This window comes from Falco punctatus (assembly GCF_963210335.1).
Source record: "Falco punctatus genome assembly, chromosome: 1".
NCBI lineage: Eukaryota > Metazoa > Chordata > Aves > Falconiformes > Falconidae > Falco > Falco punctatus.
The window spans coordinates 14,318,643-14,334,875 of record NC_137580.1 but is presented as its reverse complement, the minus strand read 5'-3'; the positions used below and the strand labels follow the sequence as shown (position 1 = coordinate 14,334,875).

At 38.5% G+C, this 16,233-nt stretch overlaps 1 protein-coding gene across 15 annotated transcripts in view; it reads left to right on the top strand.

Annotated features, from left to right (window-relative positions):
- SLC10A7 (solute carrier family 10 member 7) overlaps positions 1 to 16,233 on the top strand; it is a 155,013-nt gene that overhangs the window by 98,442 nt on the left and 40,338 nt on the right. For 11 of the 15 annotated variants that reach the window (XR_013925739.1, XR_013925740.1, XR_013925741.1 and 8 more), the window contains 2 exons: positions 2,593 to 2,628; positions 16,049 to 16,132. Coding sequence is in view for 9 of the 15 variants with exons in the window: in XM_080373752.1 (XP_080229878.1) it covers positions 2,593 to 2,628; positions 16,049 to 16,132 (120 nt within the window). In the remaining 6 variants the exon portion in view is untranslated. Of the gene's footprint in view, positions 1 to 2,592; positions 2,629 to 16,048; positions 16,133 to 16,233 lie in introns of those variants that run through there. The other 4 variants (XM_080373747.1, XM_080373740.1, XM_080373745.1 and 1 more) reach the window with 2 other exon arrangements.

Here is a 16,233-nt window from a genome sequence, read left to right as displayed (position 1 = left end):
ATTTTTTAATATGAACTTGGCTGTTCTGTCAGGTAGTTTTTAGCTTCCCGGGGAATTGCGTATGTGCTGTAAATGGGAGAATTCAAACTTGTAAATAATTTCTGTGGTAAGGCAACAGGACACTTGCTTCTGATCATGAAGATCACCAGGCTTAATAGCAAAATTTTGGAAATACCTGCTAGAATTGACCTTTTGAATGCTGGGTCTTCTACAAGCTCAGTCAGGAATCTGTTTATGTAGTATACCAGGATTCTCTTCCTTTCCACTTACAGAATTATGAAGAAGTGTTACTGTCACAGAAATAAGGTTTCCTTTTGTGACATAACACTTTGAATTAGCAGTGGCTGTTGCCCATTGTGTTAATATCACTAAGCTTCTAAAGCAAATACATAATAAGTCCGGACCGATCCTAAAGAGGAAGGATACCACCTTTATTTATCAACAAGATACAGGGGAAGGCTGTTTGTTTTGGTTTTTTACCTTTGTATTTTTTTGTAATGTATAAAAGTGCTGTGAAACGTACTGAGCCATGAAGCGCGTAAGAAATGACCAATAGTACTGAATCAATTCCTTCAGATTTGGAGGAGAGCTGGCTGCACTCACCAGCTGGCAGCGTGCTCTCTTCTCCCTACACGCAATGTTTGTTTGGAGTGTAGGATGCTTTTGATGTCTCACCTCCAGCTCCATCCATGCTCCTCTTTTCTGCTGCGAAGGTCTGAAGGCAGAACCCTGCTGCAGCGCTGTTCTGCCGTCCCAAAATTACAGGGTTCTTAGGGAATACTCTGGCACTTGGTAACATTTGAGCTGCGCAGTGTAGTGGTCGGTGGGGAAAGGAGAAGGGGAAAGTCTGGCTCATTTGTTCTTAGTAGCGGAGCTGGAATTTGTTCATTCTGATGAAATGACTGTGTTGCATCCATATTCTACAGATCTTACTGTCAGTTCTCTGTTCTCAGCATCACAGATGCTACTGTAGACATGTGTTAGTTCAGCTCATGGTGCCTCCTCCCTTACTCAACTTTTGTTTCTTCCTCTACAGCCCGTATACTTAACACCTATATTTCTTTATAACTGTTGTCTGCATTTTGGTCTCGGCCTCCTTGTAAACAGTGAGTGACTCCCTGAAGCAATTCTTATTGTATCTACGGCTTTTCTTTCTGGTCTTTTATGATCTATCTCAGCTGTGACATTTGAAAAAAGATAAATGATTATGGATAGCTAGGCTGTGGGGCAGTCAGATATGGCATATATTATTTATTTCAAAATATATTTTTAAATTCTGCAGAGCCTTCAAGTTGCACAGCTTAACTGTTACCTCCTCAGTCCTTCTTGTCTGCTCTCATTTGTGGCATTTACTTGTTGCAGTTTTTTTAAGAGCGCAATAGGAACTCTTGGTGTCAAATGGGCTGTCTGGATTCGTGACGTTTTGTGGACCCAGAAAGCAAATACAAATCTAGTCATATAAGTTTTTTCTTTATATTAGCTTCCAAAAGATTGAAGTAAAGCTGTGTTACTTTCTCAAGGTTAAATGAAAAGCAGGGGACAACTGCTTTTTTTTTAATTGTTTTTTACTTGGAGCTAAAATCAGAAAATAAGCATCCTTTTAGATGGATGTGAGCAAGTTTTGGATTTTTGTCCTTTAAACAAGAATGTTTGTGAATAGCTGAAATACTAGTTATTCTTGAGACATATCTGGATGAACATGTCTGGTCTTGACTTAGAGAACTTCTGAGCAAGCTTTGTGAATTAACATGCATTTAATGATAGAATTTTATTAAGCAATAATAAAATATTGAATTCAGATGGAAGGATGATGGGGAATTGCTCTTTGCAGCTATGAAACTGATGGATGTCATGTTAACTCCCAACCCAAACAACTCATTTTAGGATTTGCTGTCGTGGAACTTAAAATCCTCTATTTTGTCCAATGATCAGCTTTAAACCTCTTCCTTGTCAGTGAAGACAACAAATCTTTTTGCTTGCATCTGCCTGGGGGATGTGGAAAGCTGAGGTGGTCCTGTGTGATTAAATTAGATGAAAGACTCGCCTTCTACCAGTGAGACGCAAAGTCTAATCAAGTGAAATGAGTTTTGAGATCTCAGCTCATTTCCTTGGGGAATATCAGTTTACATTACACAGTCGTGACACCTAATTCATCATGGTTGATGCAGCTTTTGCTCAGAAGAGGACCTGGGACTGGGTAGCATGGGACTGGATCACAAGTCTCCCCCTAAGGAGAGAGGAGCAGCTTAGTGAAGTTAAGATGCAGCATAGCGAGGGAAGAGCTGCAATATGGTTTTCAAAATAAATTATCTATACTGTATATTGCATCTTTCAGAATAGAGGCGCATAGGTGCAAAATGGGGAAAGCTAGAGGTAAAAAAAGATACTTTGTACTGTGTATGGCTTATAAAATGATCGGCATACAGATGTTAAAGAACATGCCTAGTGAAGAACAAAGTTGAACTTCTTGTTACTTAATTTCTATGATGTTGAATGGTGTCTGCGTATTTCCATGCGCTAAGGTACAAGGAAGTAAAGGCTATTCTGCTTCCCTGACTAACAGACTATTTTTGTTTCTTTTGTTTTTTCCAGGGCATTGTAATAACTCCACTTCTGCTTTTGCTTTTTGTAAGTATCTTGATCTTAAAATGTCTTTTTACTGGGTAATCTTGCACCTATTAGACCGCACATTTAAGATATAAATTTGGGTGATTTAACAATGCTTAAATAATGAGGAAGATTTTTCTGGTCAGTATTTTAAATAAGCTGCCTTCCATAAAGGCCATCAAAGCATGTCACAGTGAATGCAAACGCTACCTGCACCTCATTCTGAGAGGACCAGACCCCATTATTCTTGCAGAATTGTAAAACCATATGCTATTAGGCTGTGTAAAATACAAACACTTGCCAGGTAAGGTGATCACTCAGGAGATCTCTTGGAGAGCTTTCACATACACGAGCTGGATGAAATTGTACTAGTCCAAAATGTATGACAGGCCAGTTGAGAAGGCACTGTTCAGATAAACTGAGCCTTGCTCTTGGACATCTAAGCCCATGGGTATTTTTGTGGTAGAAGCTAGTGACATAGCAGCAGCAGCAAGACAAATTACTGGAGCCCCTGTGTATCACTAAATATGATGCTGCTTTGTTCCTGTTCCAAGATTTCTTTTTCAGTTGTTACATTTTCAGTCAGGGCCTTGGTTCCTTACAGTTCATAGTAGAAGGGCAAGGAGAAGACAGTTTTATTTCGGTCAGGGCCTTGGTTCCTTACAGTTCATAGTAGAAGGGCAAGGAGAAGACAGAGTTTTATTTTCATGTTTTATAAAGATATGGGTGTTAGCCAGCATACAGTGAAGGTTTTGATAGATGGATAGTGATGCTTTAGTGAGTCCCTTGTCAGTTAGGAAGTCTTGGTGCTTGAGGATTTGCTGGCAGAAATGCTATGATGTGGTGCAAGTTACTGAGGACTGCGGCTTTGTGAAGAGCAGGGAAATCGGCTGAAACACTTCAAGGATTTCAGGGGAGGTATACATTGTCTTTTATGTTTATCTTACTGACGGCATTGTATATAAGCCAGCACATTGGAAGGTGGGGTAAATGTGAAGTTAGCCTGAAACAATTTGTTAGTGGCATGCAAGTGGCATGCTGTTTATGGTAGGGATGCTCGAGCCGCATATGTACTGTATACAAATATAGCAGTGTCTACTAAACTGGGATAAACAGTACTGTGAGAGTGGTTGTAACATTATCAACTGCTGCTTCAGTAAATCTGTGTTGGGAAGATTTTTTACTGTAACAAATTGTAATCCATCTGATGTAGCTATGTTTACACCAGAACTGCTTTGACCATATCGTATATATCCATACACACCAGCAAAGCTTTCTTGATATGATTGGGACCATAGACTTACTGTAGGTTGAAATAGATAACTGTTCTAAGAAAAATGGGTGTTTTGTTATTCTTGCACTGAACTCATTGATTCCAGATGGTCTGCCTCACTGTTTTCCTATACTCTTCCCTCCTGTATGGAGATGTGTTTCTTCCACAGGCGCTCACCCAGACCTGTGCCTGTGTTCAGGTGACTGAAACTTCAGCTCCTGCTTTTGCTCACTGACAACTTTCACCCTGGTATACCTTGCTGAGTTTTGGTGCCCTACATAGCTAAAAGGGATATTTTCTGTAAAACTGAAATGTTAAGGAATGATCTGCATACTTTTTAAAGCAAGATAAAGATCTTTCCTTTGGTGACTTTATAGAATCATATGGGTTGGAAAAGACCTTTAAGATTATTGAGTCCAACTAGCACTGCTGAGCTCACCACTAAACCATGTCCCGAAGCACCACATCTACATGTCTTAAATACCTCCAGGGATGGTGACTCAACCACTTCCCCAGGCAGCTGAGATACTCTGTCCCATAAATTGGGGTTTTCACTGTTACCTCTCAAAAGAAGTGATAAAACTTCGTGTGCAAGAACAGGAAGGCAAAGCGTATGCCTCTGTTCTTCCTGCCAGCCCTGGAGACACTTGTATGAGAAGCGCATAAAATGCACATTAATTGTTGTGTGGTTTCTAACATGACTCAAAGCTGCTGTTCTTGTGGAAAATACACACATGAATTATTTTTTCATTGGAGTGATAAACAAACTAGTCAGGGGATAGGGGGAAGTTACAAAACCTGCAGGTTTTGTCACAATGCCCAAAACTTGAGAACTTCTCTTGGGGTATATAAATATTTAAAACTTCTTGAGGTCTTTCCTGAGGACTTGACACATGAAGAGCAGCCGTTCTGGGCAGCCCAGCAGCACATCTTACTATGATGGGGTCCACCTTCTCTGAAAGTTCAGTGTATCCAGTGCTGGGTATTTAGGATAGTGAACTAAATGTGCACACCCTGATGCATGTTCCTGTATCCTGGCAGTCAGTGGTTTGTACTGCTGAATCCTTTTTTTCTTGTGAACCTCTAAAGTTCCTTTGAGTTTCTTTGATACCTCTGGCCTCTCTACCATGTGGTGGATTCAAGCACACATTTCACAAACTTCTGTTCATTTGTTTACAACTTGCTGCTTGATCATTTCATGTGGTACTGTGGAGTGAGAAACACTGACCAGTAATTTCCTGGTTATCTTTTATGGACCATTCCTGAGTTTAGTCATGCAGCTTAGCCTTAATGCTTAGTTAATAAAGGGTGGAATTTTCAGCTTTCAAGATAAAGCTGTCCCTTACCTCAGCAGTAGTTGAGCTGGGCTTCTGGATACCATTCAGGGACCTTTGAAGTCAATGCTTTCAGTGAATTTTAATTCCTGGATTTGGTACTTAGGAGCATTAACTCTTCCACAGAGTCATACTGTAATAGTCTGCATACTACATAGTATTAGCGATCCTGCTAGTCTCCCTGTATACACTGAGAGAAATACCCTTAGTGCTGCCAGAAATAAATTACATTGTTGTCTGTTAGCTTGGTTTTGTTATATAGCTTAACCTGTGGAAGTGATGATGGGTTAAATTTTGCCCTAGGTGGACCAGAGAATACAATGTTCTGAACTGCCTTTTCTCTTCATAATTGCCTAGTAACGTAAATATAAATTGTCTAAACAACATTGATAAAGGCATGTTGAAGCTTACAATAAATAATGCATTTAATGCAAATAACATATCATCTTAAATGAATGGTGTTAAACATAAGATTGTCAGTTATGCTTCTGAAAAGTGTATTTCTACTATGAAACTTCTGGTGTAAAGCTTACTCAAAAAAAAGCGTTCTAAGAGCTTCTAATTGATTAAATGAAACCTTAAATAACGTGCACATAATTACCAGACTGTATCCTTCTAAGGATGCCTTGCTAGAATTCAAAGAATAGTGGTTCACCACAGATAGCTCTGATTAACGCTAGTAAAAAACTACTGAATCTTGCTTTCAGATGCGTTAATCTGCAATAACATCATCCTTGTGTTAACCCTTATTATTAACAGTTAATGTGTTGTATTCTCAGCAAAGATACTATAAATGGGCAATGTCCCATAAACTATATATAATTGATTAGAGTTCATCTGTGCAGTGAGCTGGAATGTTGAAACAAAGTGCTATAAGATACATCAGTTTCAAGTTAACATGAGGTTATGCTGTTTGCATTTCTTCGCAATGTTCTCCAGTTTCATTCGTGATGATCAGGAGGCAGCGTGCCAAAACATTCAGAGAAGGATGCTGTCAGTCTTCCTCTGGTGAGGTCATATACTTAGCTGAAGCCAGAGGTAACAGATTGATCATGACATTTTTTAAAGGAAAGAAATAAGTTTTATTTTCTCAAAGGTATTTTTTGGGGAAAAAAAACCCAAACGACTGCCAACTAGAAATTGAAGTGTAGGCTAAACTTTTTTTGGGAAATAACTATATTGCTATCAATGAATAATGAGTACAGATAGGTTAAGTAATAGCTGAGGAAGTTAGTCACTTGGGTATGACTGTCCATCTTTACTTATATGACTTGCTCTTTATGTTCAGTTTAGTTATTTCCTTTAGCAATTATAATAACATTTTATGATTTGTAATAACAGCTTATGGTTTGAATTCTTAAGTATGCTGCATTTGGGCACATTTACAGTACTAAAAGACAGTTAAACAAAAGGTGTCATCATACTGTGAAGATAATAGTGCTGTGATCTCTTTAATAACCTGGAGATGTCAGCACCTTTTTATGATGTCTTGTTTGAAACACAGAACTTCAGGAGCACTGCACTCTGCAACAGTTGTAGCTGTATCGTCTCACATGTCCTTAGGTTGTAACTTTAGTCATGAAAAAGAGGAATATGTATGAATGCAGGTTTATTTTCATTGAGGGATTTCATATGCCTATGTATTGCACAGGATGGAGGCCTGGAAGCAGAGTGAACATAGATACTATACTACCATGTAAAAGGATGATGCATAGTCACCTTTCTCATATGAACATAGCTCTGTTGCTTTCCAGCTGCACTGAGATGGGGTTGTCTTCTCTGTCCTTAAAGTCAGTTGAGCATGTGTAGACTGGCATTTTTACCAAGCCATACAAGCTTATGATTTTGTTGATTGTATTTGGTATCAAAATACAAGAAGTCAGTCATTCGCACACCTATTGGAGCCAAATGTAATGCTGTGGTATTTATAACACAGTATCCCAGCTCTGCTGCCTTCTTGGTATTACCCTTGCTGTTGAGACTCGATGCCTGACAGATGTGGTCTGTTCAGTTGCTGGGAGCACAGCCAGTTAGCTATCAAAGTGACAAAAGTCAAGGTGTGTGAATCAAGGTGTGTTTTTATTGAAAGCCATCAAAGAAAATGTTAGAAATAAGTAAGTATTTTACATTTTATGTACTTTACATTCTTCAAAAGTATGCATGCAAACCAGTTAATGTGGAATGTTAAAGACCCAATGCAAAATTCATGTGTATTTTTAAAAATACACTTGCCAAAAACTTCCATGTAACTGTCATGCGTTGCTCTCGTGTTTGCTGTTTTACCAAGGATGACTACTATGACATTTGTGTCAACATGGAATCTTCCCAAGTCTTTATCAGCTTGCTCCTTTCCTTGATTTATTCAGTGATGTTTTCTTTTTTGGTGCCCTTTCATATGTCTGAATTTTATAATAGGTATTTTTATGGTGGCATTGTAGCAGTGATACCATAAGTACTAGAAAGCAGTATTGCTGAAAGAATTCAGGAGTGGACAACTGAAGGAAATTACATGCAAATATCACAGAGAAAAGTGAAATAAAATTACTGGTGAATAAGGATGTGAAAGAAACTAGCAGATTGAAATACTGGAGTTAAAAGCTTTCCCCTATACTCACAATCCTTAAATTAAAACATTGTTTTAAAAGTTGTTGATATAAAATTTTTTTGCCTTCTCCACTCCCATGTATTTCAGATAAATCTTTTTATTAAAAAGACCCGTCATTTCTCTTTTTTTTCTTTTTTTTTTTTTTTTTAGAACAGGATTTGTAGATACTGCCTTGTTTTTCCTCTCAAGTAGTCAGTAAATGAGAGTCGATACTAGCCAAATGAATCATTAAATATGCAAATATTTTGGTAGCTGCAAAGCTTTGAAAGTTGATAAGGAAGTTGCAGCTAATGGATTTCACTAGTATGTGACAAAAGGTTGATTACAGAGAAGGGGGCAGGGGGCAGGGAAGGGAAGCAGAATAGTGCGTGAGTTGTTAACAGATCAACTCATTCATGTGGAAGATTTAAACTGCATCATTTTTTCTACCTGGTTATTTACTTCACCGTTTCCTTTCCTTTCTCTTTAACCATTGGGAAGACAAAGTTCTCTGAACTGATCCAAACCCTTTAAAATTAACCAGAACCTTTTTATGGCTGCCATGAAATACTTGCTTAATCATTTTATTCCTTTTTCAAATTCACCTTTTATGGCTTTGCTATATAAATTGGATACAAATAACAGTCAGAGAATCACAGGGTCCCTCCTTTCTCTTCTTGACACACACAAAATATTGTAAGTGTGTCTTGGTAGAAGACTAAAATATGTAATGTTTCCATGAGGGAACCTTCTACTTTGGTTTGCTCTTGAAATTTTCATCTATGCAATTCTAGGGGAGCCTTTTAAGTACATATCCTGCTTCTACACAGCAGAAACTAACCACATACCTTAACAGGATCATAGAACTAGGATACCAAGAGCATCCAGTCCACCTCTTCCATGCTGTGCAGTTCACATCAAAACTGAATGTGATCCAACTTAAAAGTAAGGATTTTTGCCCCCCCTCCACCCTTGCAACACTAGACTTGTGTCTCTGAGCAGAAACCTATCCAATATTTGTGACAGGTGTTTTACCCGTTCGTTGCCAATGTTACCACACACCTGAATAGCACCTCTCTGAAATTTATCACCCTGGCTCAGACATAGTGTACAATCGTATCCTCTCCTAGACTAAACCAGCCATGCGTTTCTAACCTTTAACACATAAATAAAAAAAAAAACAACAAACCCAAATAAATCCCTTATTCTGAGGTGGTTTGTGTACCTGCTACAGTTTTAATTCCTTGTTGAGCCTAGGTAATAAGAATTGTGCACAGTTGCACAGTATTCTTCACAAGGACCTATTCAGGCTTTGTGCAGTGTCAGAAGTATCCCGTGCCTTGATTGATTTAGTTATTCTGTTATGTCACAGCTGCCTTTTTCATGGATACATAATATTCATTGTTCTTAATTATCCTGTATTTACTAATTTATTTCTTTCCAGTTAGTCAACCCCTTGTTTGCAGCAGAACTTTTGTATACTAGTCCTTAAGTCTCAGCCCTCCAAGGGTATTAATCATCTAATTCCCATTTAGGTGCCTTTGGGTTTTATGTGTGATCTCATTCCTTTACATTAGCCCTCAAGATTGTGGTACCATGGTAAAATGGAAGAGTTGCTCTGGTATATTTTAGATTAAAAATACCTATGGTTATTTATACAGCTCTATAAAAGGCTTTAAAATCAACAGGTATGTTTGGATTGGATTGGTGTTTAATGTGTCATAGGGGAACCTGGAATGGCATTAGGCATCTGTGATTCCTTTAACAAGGGAATGCCAAAATATACAGTCTCCTTGCCCGGTTTGGAGGGGGGGAGAAAGCAAATATTAAAGTTAAGAGATTGTCAGCTTTTCTTTTTCAACACTTCTGATTATGAAATGCTGAAATTTTTTTTGGGGGGGAACAAAACTGGAGGGTGTATGTAGACAGCTATTTTTTTATATATTTGTGCCAAATCAATTCCCAGGGCCATAGAAGCATATAGAATATGCAAGAATTTGTAAAATGTACCATAAGACCAGAACATCTGTTTTCCTTAGCAGAACTAGAGATTTGTGTCTGCCTTTAATTTTTAAGAATAACAGTGAAAGATCTGTTTGTAAAATACATGACTGCCAAGCCGTTGAACATGAACTCTGTTGTACCTTTAGCTCCTTTCTCTGAAGCAACAGACAACTTGCAGTTTTTGATAGGTAAAATTAAAAGCTTTATTTTAAATCTAAATACATAGAATCAGAGAATTGTTTAGGTTGGAAAAGACCTTTGAGATCATCAAGTCCACCCATAAACCAGTATTGCCAAGTCCATCACTAAACCATGACCCTAATCACCACATCTGTGTGTTTTTGAAACACTTCCAAGGTGATTCCACCGCCTCCCTGGGCAGCCTGTTCCAATGACTGACCATCCTTTCCATGAAGAATTTTTTCCTAATATCCAACCTAAATCTCCCCTGGCATAACTTGAGGCCATTTCCTCTCATCCTGTCACTTGTTAGGTGGATTAATTTCATACCAATGACTCTTCGTCAGTCACTGGGAGTTGGCATCTTTTAGAAAAACTGCCTTACTGAGATACTCCACTGCTGTAAAGGCATTATTCATATGCAGAGCATTTAGGTAAGAAGAACATCCTAGTGAGCTGCCAGCTCTGTTTAGACTGCTGTGAGATGTTATGTAGGAATGATCATTTCATCTTTTTTGACCTCCTACCAGAAATCTAGAGCTGGGTGCTATGGAACTCATAGGAGCCCATCAACACCATTCCCATGGAGTAGCGCAGACACTTCGTGCTTCCCAGAGCCTCAGAATCATTACCGTTACTTCTCATTGCAGTGTATTCACTGCAAAGCATTTCCATTAGCCAAGTACCTGGGTTACTGAAGGTGATGTGCATACTTCTGTGCTGTAACATCACATACCACTGTGACTGGGTCAGGATAAAGGTTCTGGAAAAGAGTCCAAAGCAAGGGAGGGCTTAGTTCAGCTGGTCAGTCTTGTTCATTGTCCTTCATTACTGAACTGTATCCCATCCGCATCTTTTCCAAAAATGTATCTCCTTACATGCCCTTTCTGTAATGGGGCTGTTGTCCATAACAGGACACATAAAGGGTTTAGCACATGAGGTGGTCCAGGCAGGTCTCTAAGGCAGTTGTATCTGGACTGGATGCAGAAGCAGTGATGATACAGCATTGAACACACAATTTAAAAAGACAGGTATCAAAGTAGCCTGACCTGAAGGTGCAAAAGAAAAGCTTCAGTCTCACATGAAAGAGCAGCCAGTGACCCTCCCCCTCAGTTCTGCCCCGTTTTCACCCCTGCCTCGCTTCCTTGTCTGTGCTCAACAAATGGCAAGGCTGAAGCTGGCTGGTGGTGCATGAAGAGCACAAAGACACAACCTGAGGAAACATGTTAGTTGCAGAACACTGGAAGAGTAAGGCCCCAAAGGACAGCTGCCTCCAAAGTGGGCTCAGTATGTGCAACACACGTGACACTGAGTTGTAATTTGGTGTGAGTGGTAGGAGGTGTGTTTCTTCTGAGTCACTGGCAGTAGACATGGGAACACCCACGGTGATACCTGCCTGGTCAGCCAGAAAGATGAGAATAGAGCATCTGGCTTATGAAGACAGCCTAGTCTGGGAAGTGGAATTGTCTTGTTTTTATGCAGGGAAGGTTTCTTTTTTTGGTTGGGTTTTGCTTTTTGTTTTTACCACAACCAGTGATTGCTATATTTGCCTATCAATTAAGGATAAGCCACCATTTCTACCACAAACTCATAAAGAAACACACTAAATAATTTGTCAGTAGTTTTTTAAAACAGTCACTCTCTTGAGAAGAGAGGTCTAGAACTAAATTAGCAAGAATGCTACAGGTCAGGTTTGAAATACTGCACTGTGACAGAATTGTTTGGAAAGATTTGCCTGGAGTTCTCTTTCATTACAGCCATATCCAGCAAACACTTGCAGAAGGTGCAGTTCCTGCTTATCTGAGTTGTCCTTCTGAAATCACTCAGATTGTTTAAATGAAAAGTGCCTTTCTCTAAGCAAGAATTTTCAGGATCTTTTTTTGAATAGTGAGTCAATTCAGTCAGGGCTGGCTTTTATTAATAAACTGTTAATTGAAATGCTGCTATCCATAACAGCACATAACGATCACTTTACAGTATCAAACTTCTGTTTCAAAATTTTCTAAGATAAGCATAGACAATATGGTGGCATGAAAATTTGTGATAGCTTTTTCATTAAATGGTGTTTTACCTTCCATAAGAGACTCCCATCCGATTTATTTTTTACAGCTATAAATCAGCAGTTTGATTCTATGTTTTTATACAAGTTCTTACAGTGCTATTTCTTGTTTGACTGTGAAGAAAGGTTCGTTTTTTAGACATGGAGATGAGGGTATCCAATATGATCAAATGCTAATTTTGGTGCAATGCAGATCATCTAGGTTGTCCTTTAAAAAACTGTTTCGTGACAGCAAATGGAACACAGAACTTAGCTTGATCCAACTAAAACCTGAGCAAAATCATATTGATTCATTCAGACAGAATATTTTAATTTGTAAATGTACAAGAAGGTTTGATTAACATTATATCAATCTTTTTGTTTCCTCTGTTCCTCAGTTCTCTTTCTCAAAATGGATGTGACGAACATATCCAAGTTCAAAGGAAGTCTGGAACCCAGGCAATGCCTGAGAGTCTGTGTGATGCTTACCTTTGTGAGCCTAATGAATCTGCATACTATAAATGTTGAGGGACTCCTTGTCACATTGTGTACCCATTAGCTGTCTGTCCTGTATTATTTGTGATTCCTCATGGTTAGCCACTGTATGTCCAAAGTCTGGGTTAGAAAGTCTTTTTCTTCTGTGCGGTTAAGATGTTCTTGAGTTCTCTTCAGCCTTTAGCTTCTGTGCCTTTCTCTGGGAATAGATTTAAGGTTAAAATAATATAAGAGTTTGTAAATGTTCTGTAACACATTCTGATAAGAAGCAGTCTGCTGAAGTTATTGTCATAATACACAGAAGGGGAACAAAGTTTAGAAGTCTGTCTGAAGAAGTACTGACGGTACCATAGGTGGGACAGGGAGGTCTAATACCATAGCAGTGCATGAAGGGGGGGGGGGGGTTAGAGCCTAGCAAACACACTGCTTTGAACCTCTGTGCCCAGGTGTGGTGTAGCAGAGTGTTAGGACCTCATAAGGAACCAAGAAAAAAGCTAGTTCCATGCTATTCTGTAGAAAGCAATGAAGGTGCTGGCGACTGGTGGAAGAATATGGTTCTCAACTATAAAACTGAAACAGGATCAAAAATAGTGTGGATCGTGCAGGAGAGGAGTCAAATTAGAGGCAGAAAAACTTGACTTTTTCTCCAAGGAGGAGAGCGGTTTTTTTCCTACAAACCAAATGTAGTTGAAGAATTAACTTCCTCTGGCCAAAAGGTTGATTAACGAACAATTTATTGATTTATTAATTTTGACACTTTGGACTGATATGTGGATTTCTGTTTTGTTTAAAATGTAGATAGGGTGAGACAGTTACCTGAAATATCTGCCTTTTGGTGGTGGAGATGACAGTGAGATGAACCTGAATGGGTGGGGTGAAGTTGAGGTGAAGAACCATATGCTGATATCCTGAATTAGAGGATTGTTTCTTTGAATGAAACAATTTTACTTTTCATAGGTAAATTGGTCTAGCATCCCAGCACAGTACCTGTAATTCAGTAAAAACCTGAACCAAAGCAAAAAAACCCCCACCCAAACCCCACACCCAAACCAAAACATATCCATATATATATACTACGTGCATAAGAATCCACAGCTTGAAGGCATTGCATTTAAAGTAATATTTTAAAAAGTTGGCAAGATTATTGCTGTGAGAATGGCTGCCTTTTTCAGCAGTGTGTTATATTGTTGAACAGTTTTTCATTCCTGACTTAGAAACTGATTATGCATCTACTGAGCATAAAACTTTCATGTAGCAAGAGAAATCCAATCAGTGTTTTTATAAAAATGCACAAGAGCCACTGCTGAAGTATCATAGTTTTGTGAAGCTATGCAGAGGGTCCTGGCATGCGGACTGCTTGGTTAGATCCACTCCTCTGTGACCCAGGCAGATTTTAAAGTTTTAAAATCTTCACTTTCACTTGAGAAAGCTTCTTTGGATACACAGTAAGTAACGCTTTTAGCTCCTCAGCATATAGCAAAAAATAAGTCCAAAACCAGTTCGAAAAACTATGAACCTTTTAAAATTTCAGAAGTTCCTGACTTCAGAACTTACTTAATTCAGCAGAATTAAAACAACAAGGAGATCATGAGTGGTATGACGGAGTTTTCTGCTCCAGTTTCTATAAAGAGTCATGCAGAGAGCCCTGTGTCCCTTAGGAGTGGAGGAGCTGCACTGCCTGGCTTCAGGTACTCGTGTGGGTGATCTGTATCTCCCCCTGCAAGCCCTTCCTTCTCCCTCTTGACTCCTTGGGAAGATAGGCTCCTTAAATTTGGTGCTCTCACTCCTATCCTACTTGCAGACGGAAAGTGTTGGTGATGATACCATCTTCAGGTCCCCTCCAACTGCCTTCTGTGCACACACTGTTACGATGGGAGGTGATGGGGATGAGATGTTATCATTTATTAAAGGGCCAAACTGAGTCTTCCTTGATGTTGCCAGTTAAAGTAATGTGTAGGAAACAGCCATATCCTGTACGTTCTGCCCAAGGCTCTGGACCCAGAGCATATTCAGAAAGGGACATACAAAAAGCACGTGATGGAGTATGTTTAAAGAAAGAGCAGATGCAGTCTGCTTTTAAACTCTAAGCTGATCAAGAAACAAAGTCCCATGATTTCCTTAATGTCCGAAGTTAATTCAATTTCTTGCTGTTTCCCAGTTCTGATGCCATCTGCGTGCACCAAAAGCTTAGCTCACATAGACAGCCTGTAGCCATGTTCACCATTTTCTCAAGCAGTGCATGTACAAATGGCACTTAGAAAAAGCAGTGCATGTACATGTAAACCACTGCCAGAGGGGTTTAACTGGCATTTTCTCATCAGAGAACAGGTAAAGGTTACAGTTGTACATTTCTGAATAAAGTAAAATACTTCAGTATGTGAAATTTCTGATTTTTCTGAATTTCCAAAGATTCTGGTTTCACGCCAAACCCGGTTTTATGGCCGTATGTTGGTTTTTCTCGACAGTTACAGCAAGTGACTAGATTGTGTGATCACCTTGTCTTATCATGCCTGCAGGTAGCCTGAAAGGAAGTTAAGCATCAAAAGTGTAACGCAATCTGAGTGTGAGAATGACATATGTGAGAATGTTTTAGGAAATCAGCGTTATTTAGATGGAGCTAAAAGATTCTGAATTCTGGCATTGTTTTGAGGATCTTTAAAGTGAAGTGCAAAATATAAAATAATGTGGATCGGTGAAATCCTCAATGTTACGTCATTTACCGTCATGAAGCAAATGGTTGTCTGTGGAAGCTCTGACAATGCTGTTTCAGTCCTCTTACTGTATATTTCTTAATGTGTATTCTATTGCTGTTAAAGATATGTTAAATTACATTAAATTTTTCCATGACTTGGCATAAAAAAAGTCCAATCAGAATGTTAAAAATACTGCATGTTTACCTAAGCATTCTGAAGTAGGTTGCAGAAATTCCACTCTGTTCACCTTTTCTGCCTGCACCTTTTTAAAAAAATACTTCTAGCTTTTACAGTCATAATTAAAGAGATCATCTATTTGAAGACTAAACCTGTCACAGTTTAGTTGTCTTAATGAAACAATTGTTATATACTTTCAGTAGATCTCTTTTTTTATTGTCACTGAAATAAAACGTGAATGTCTTCACTATTTAATTTTTATTTATTTCTTGAAACAACTACACCAATTTTTGTTGCTTGATATTTGTATAAATGATAAGGTTAGTTGAGCTAATTAGGAAGATTCACTCCCTGTCTTTTTAGACTGTCATCCTACAAATGCTTATATAATTTACTAGGCATATATGTGTAGCAAGGTTTCAGTTAAATGAATAATGATGGAACTATTACCTTAGGTTATAAAATAGTCAACCAGAGATTGTTTTAGTTTTGTTATCGTGGAATACCAAATATTTTATTGGGACTTAACAACTAAACATGTGTGCACATACTTCCAAGTTTTTGTGTGTAAAATAAAATATATACTAGTATGTGATATCTATGTATGAAATGTGCAGATACTAAGAAAAAGTGTGATATTAATGGTATGTTTTTATTTTGCAGCTTGGATCGTCCTCCTCTGTGCCTTTTACATCTATATTCTCACAGCTGTTTATGACTGTTGTAGTGCCCCTTATTATTGGACAGGTATGTCTTTTAAATATACATTCTTATTTAAAAAAATAAGATAAAGAGAGCTATCTTAAAGACAGACTGGCAACCTCATAAACTGCCACATAGGAACAGCC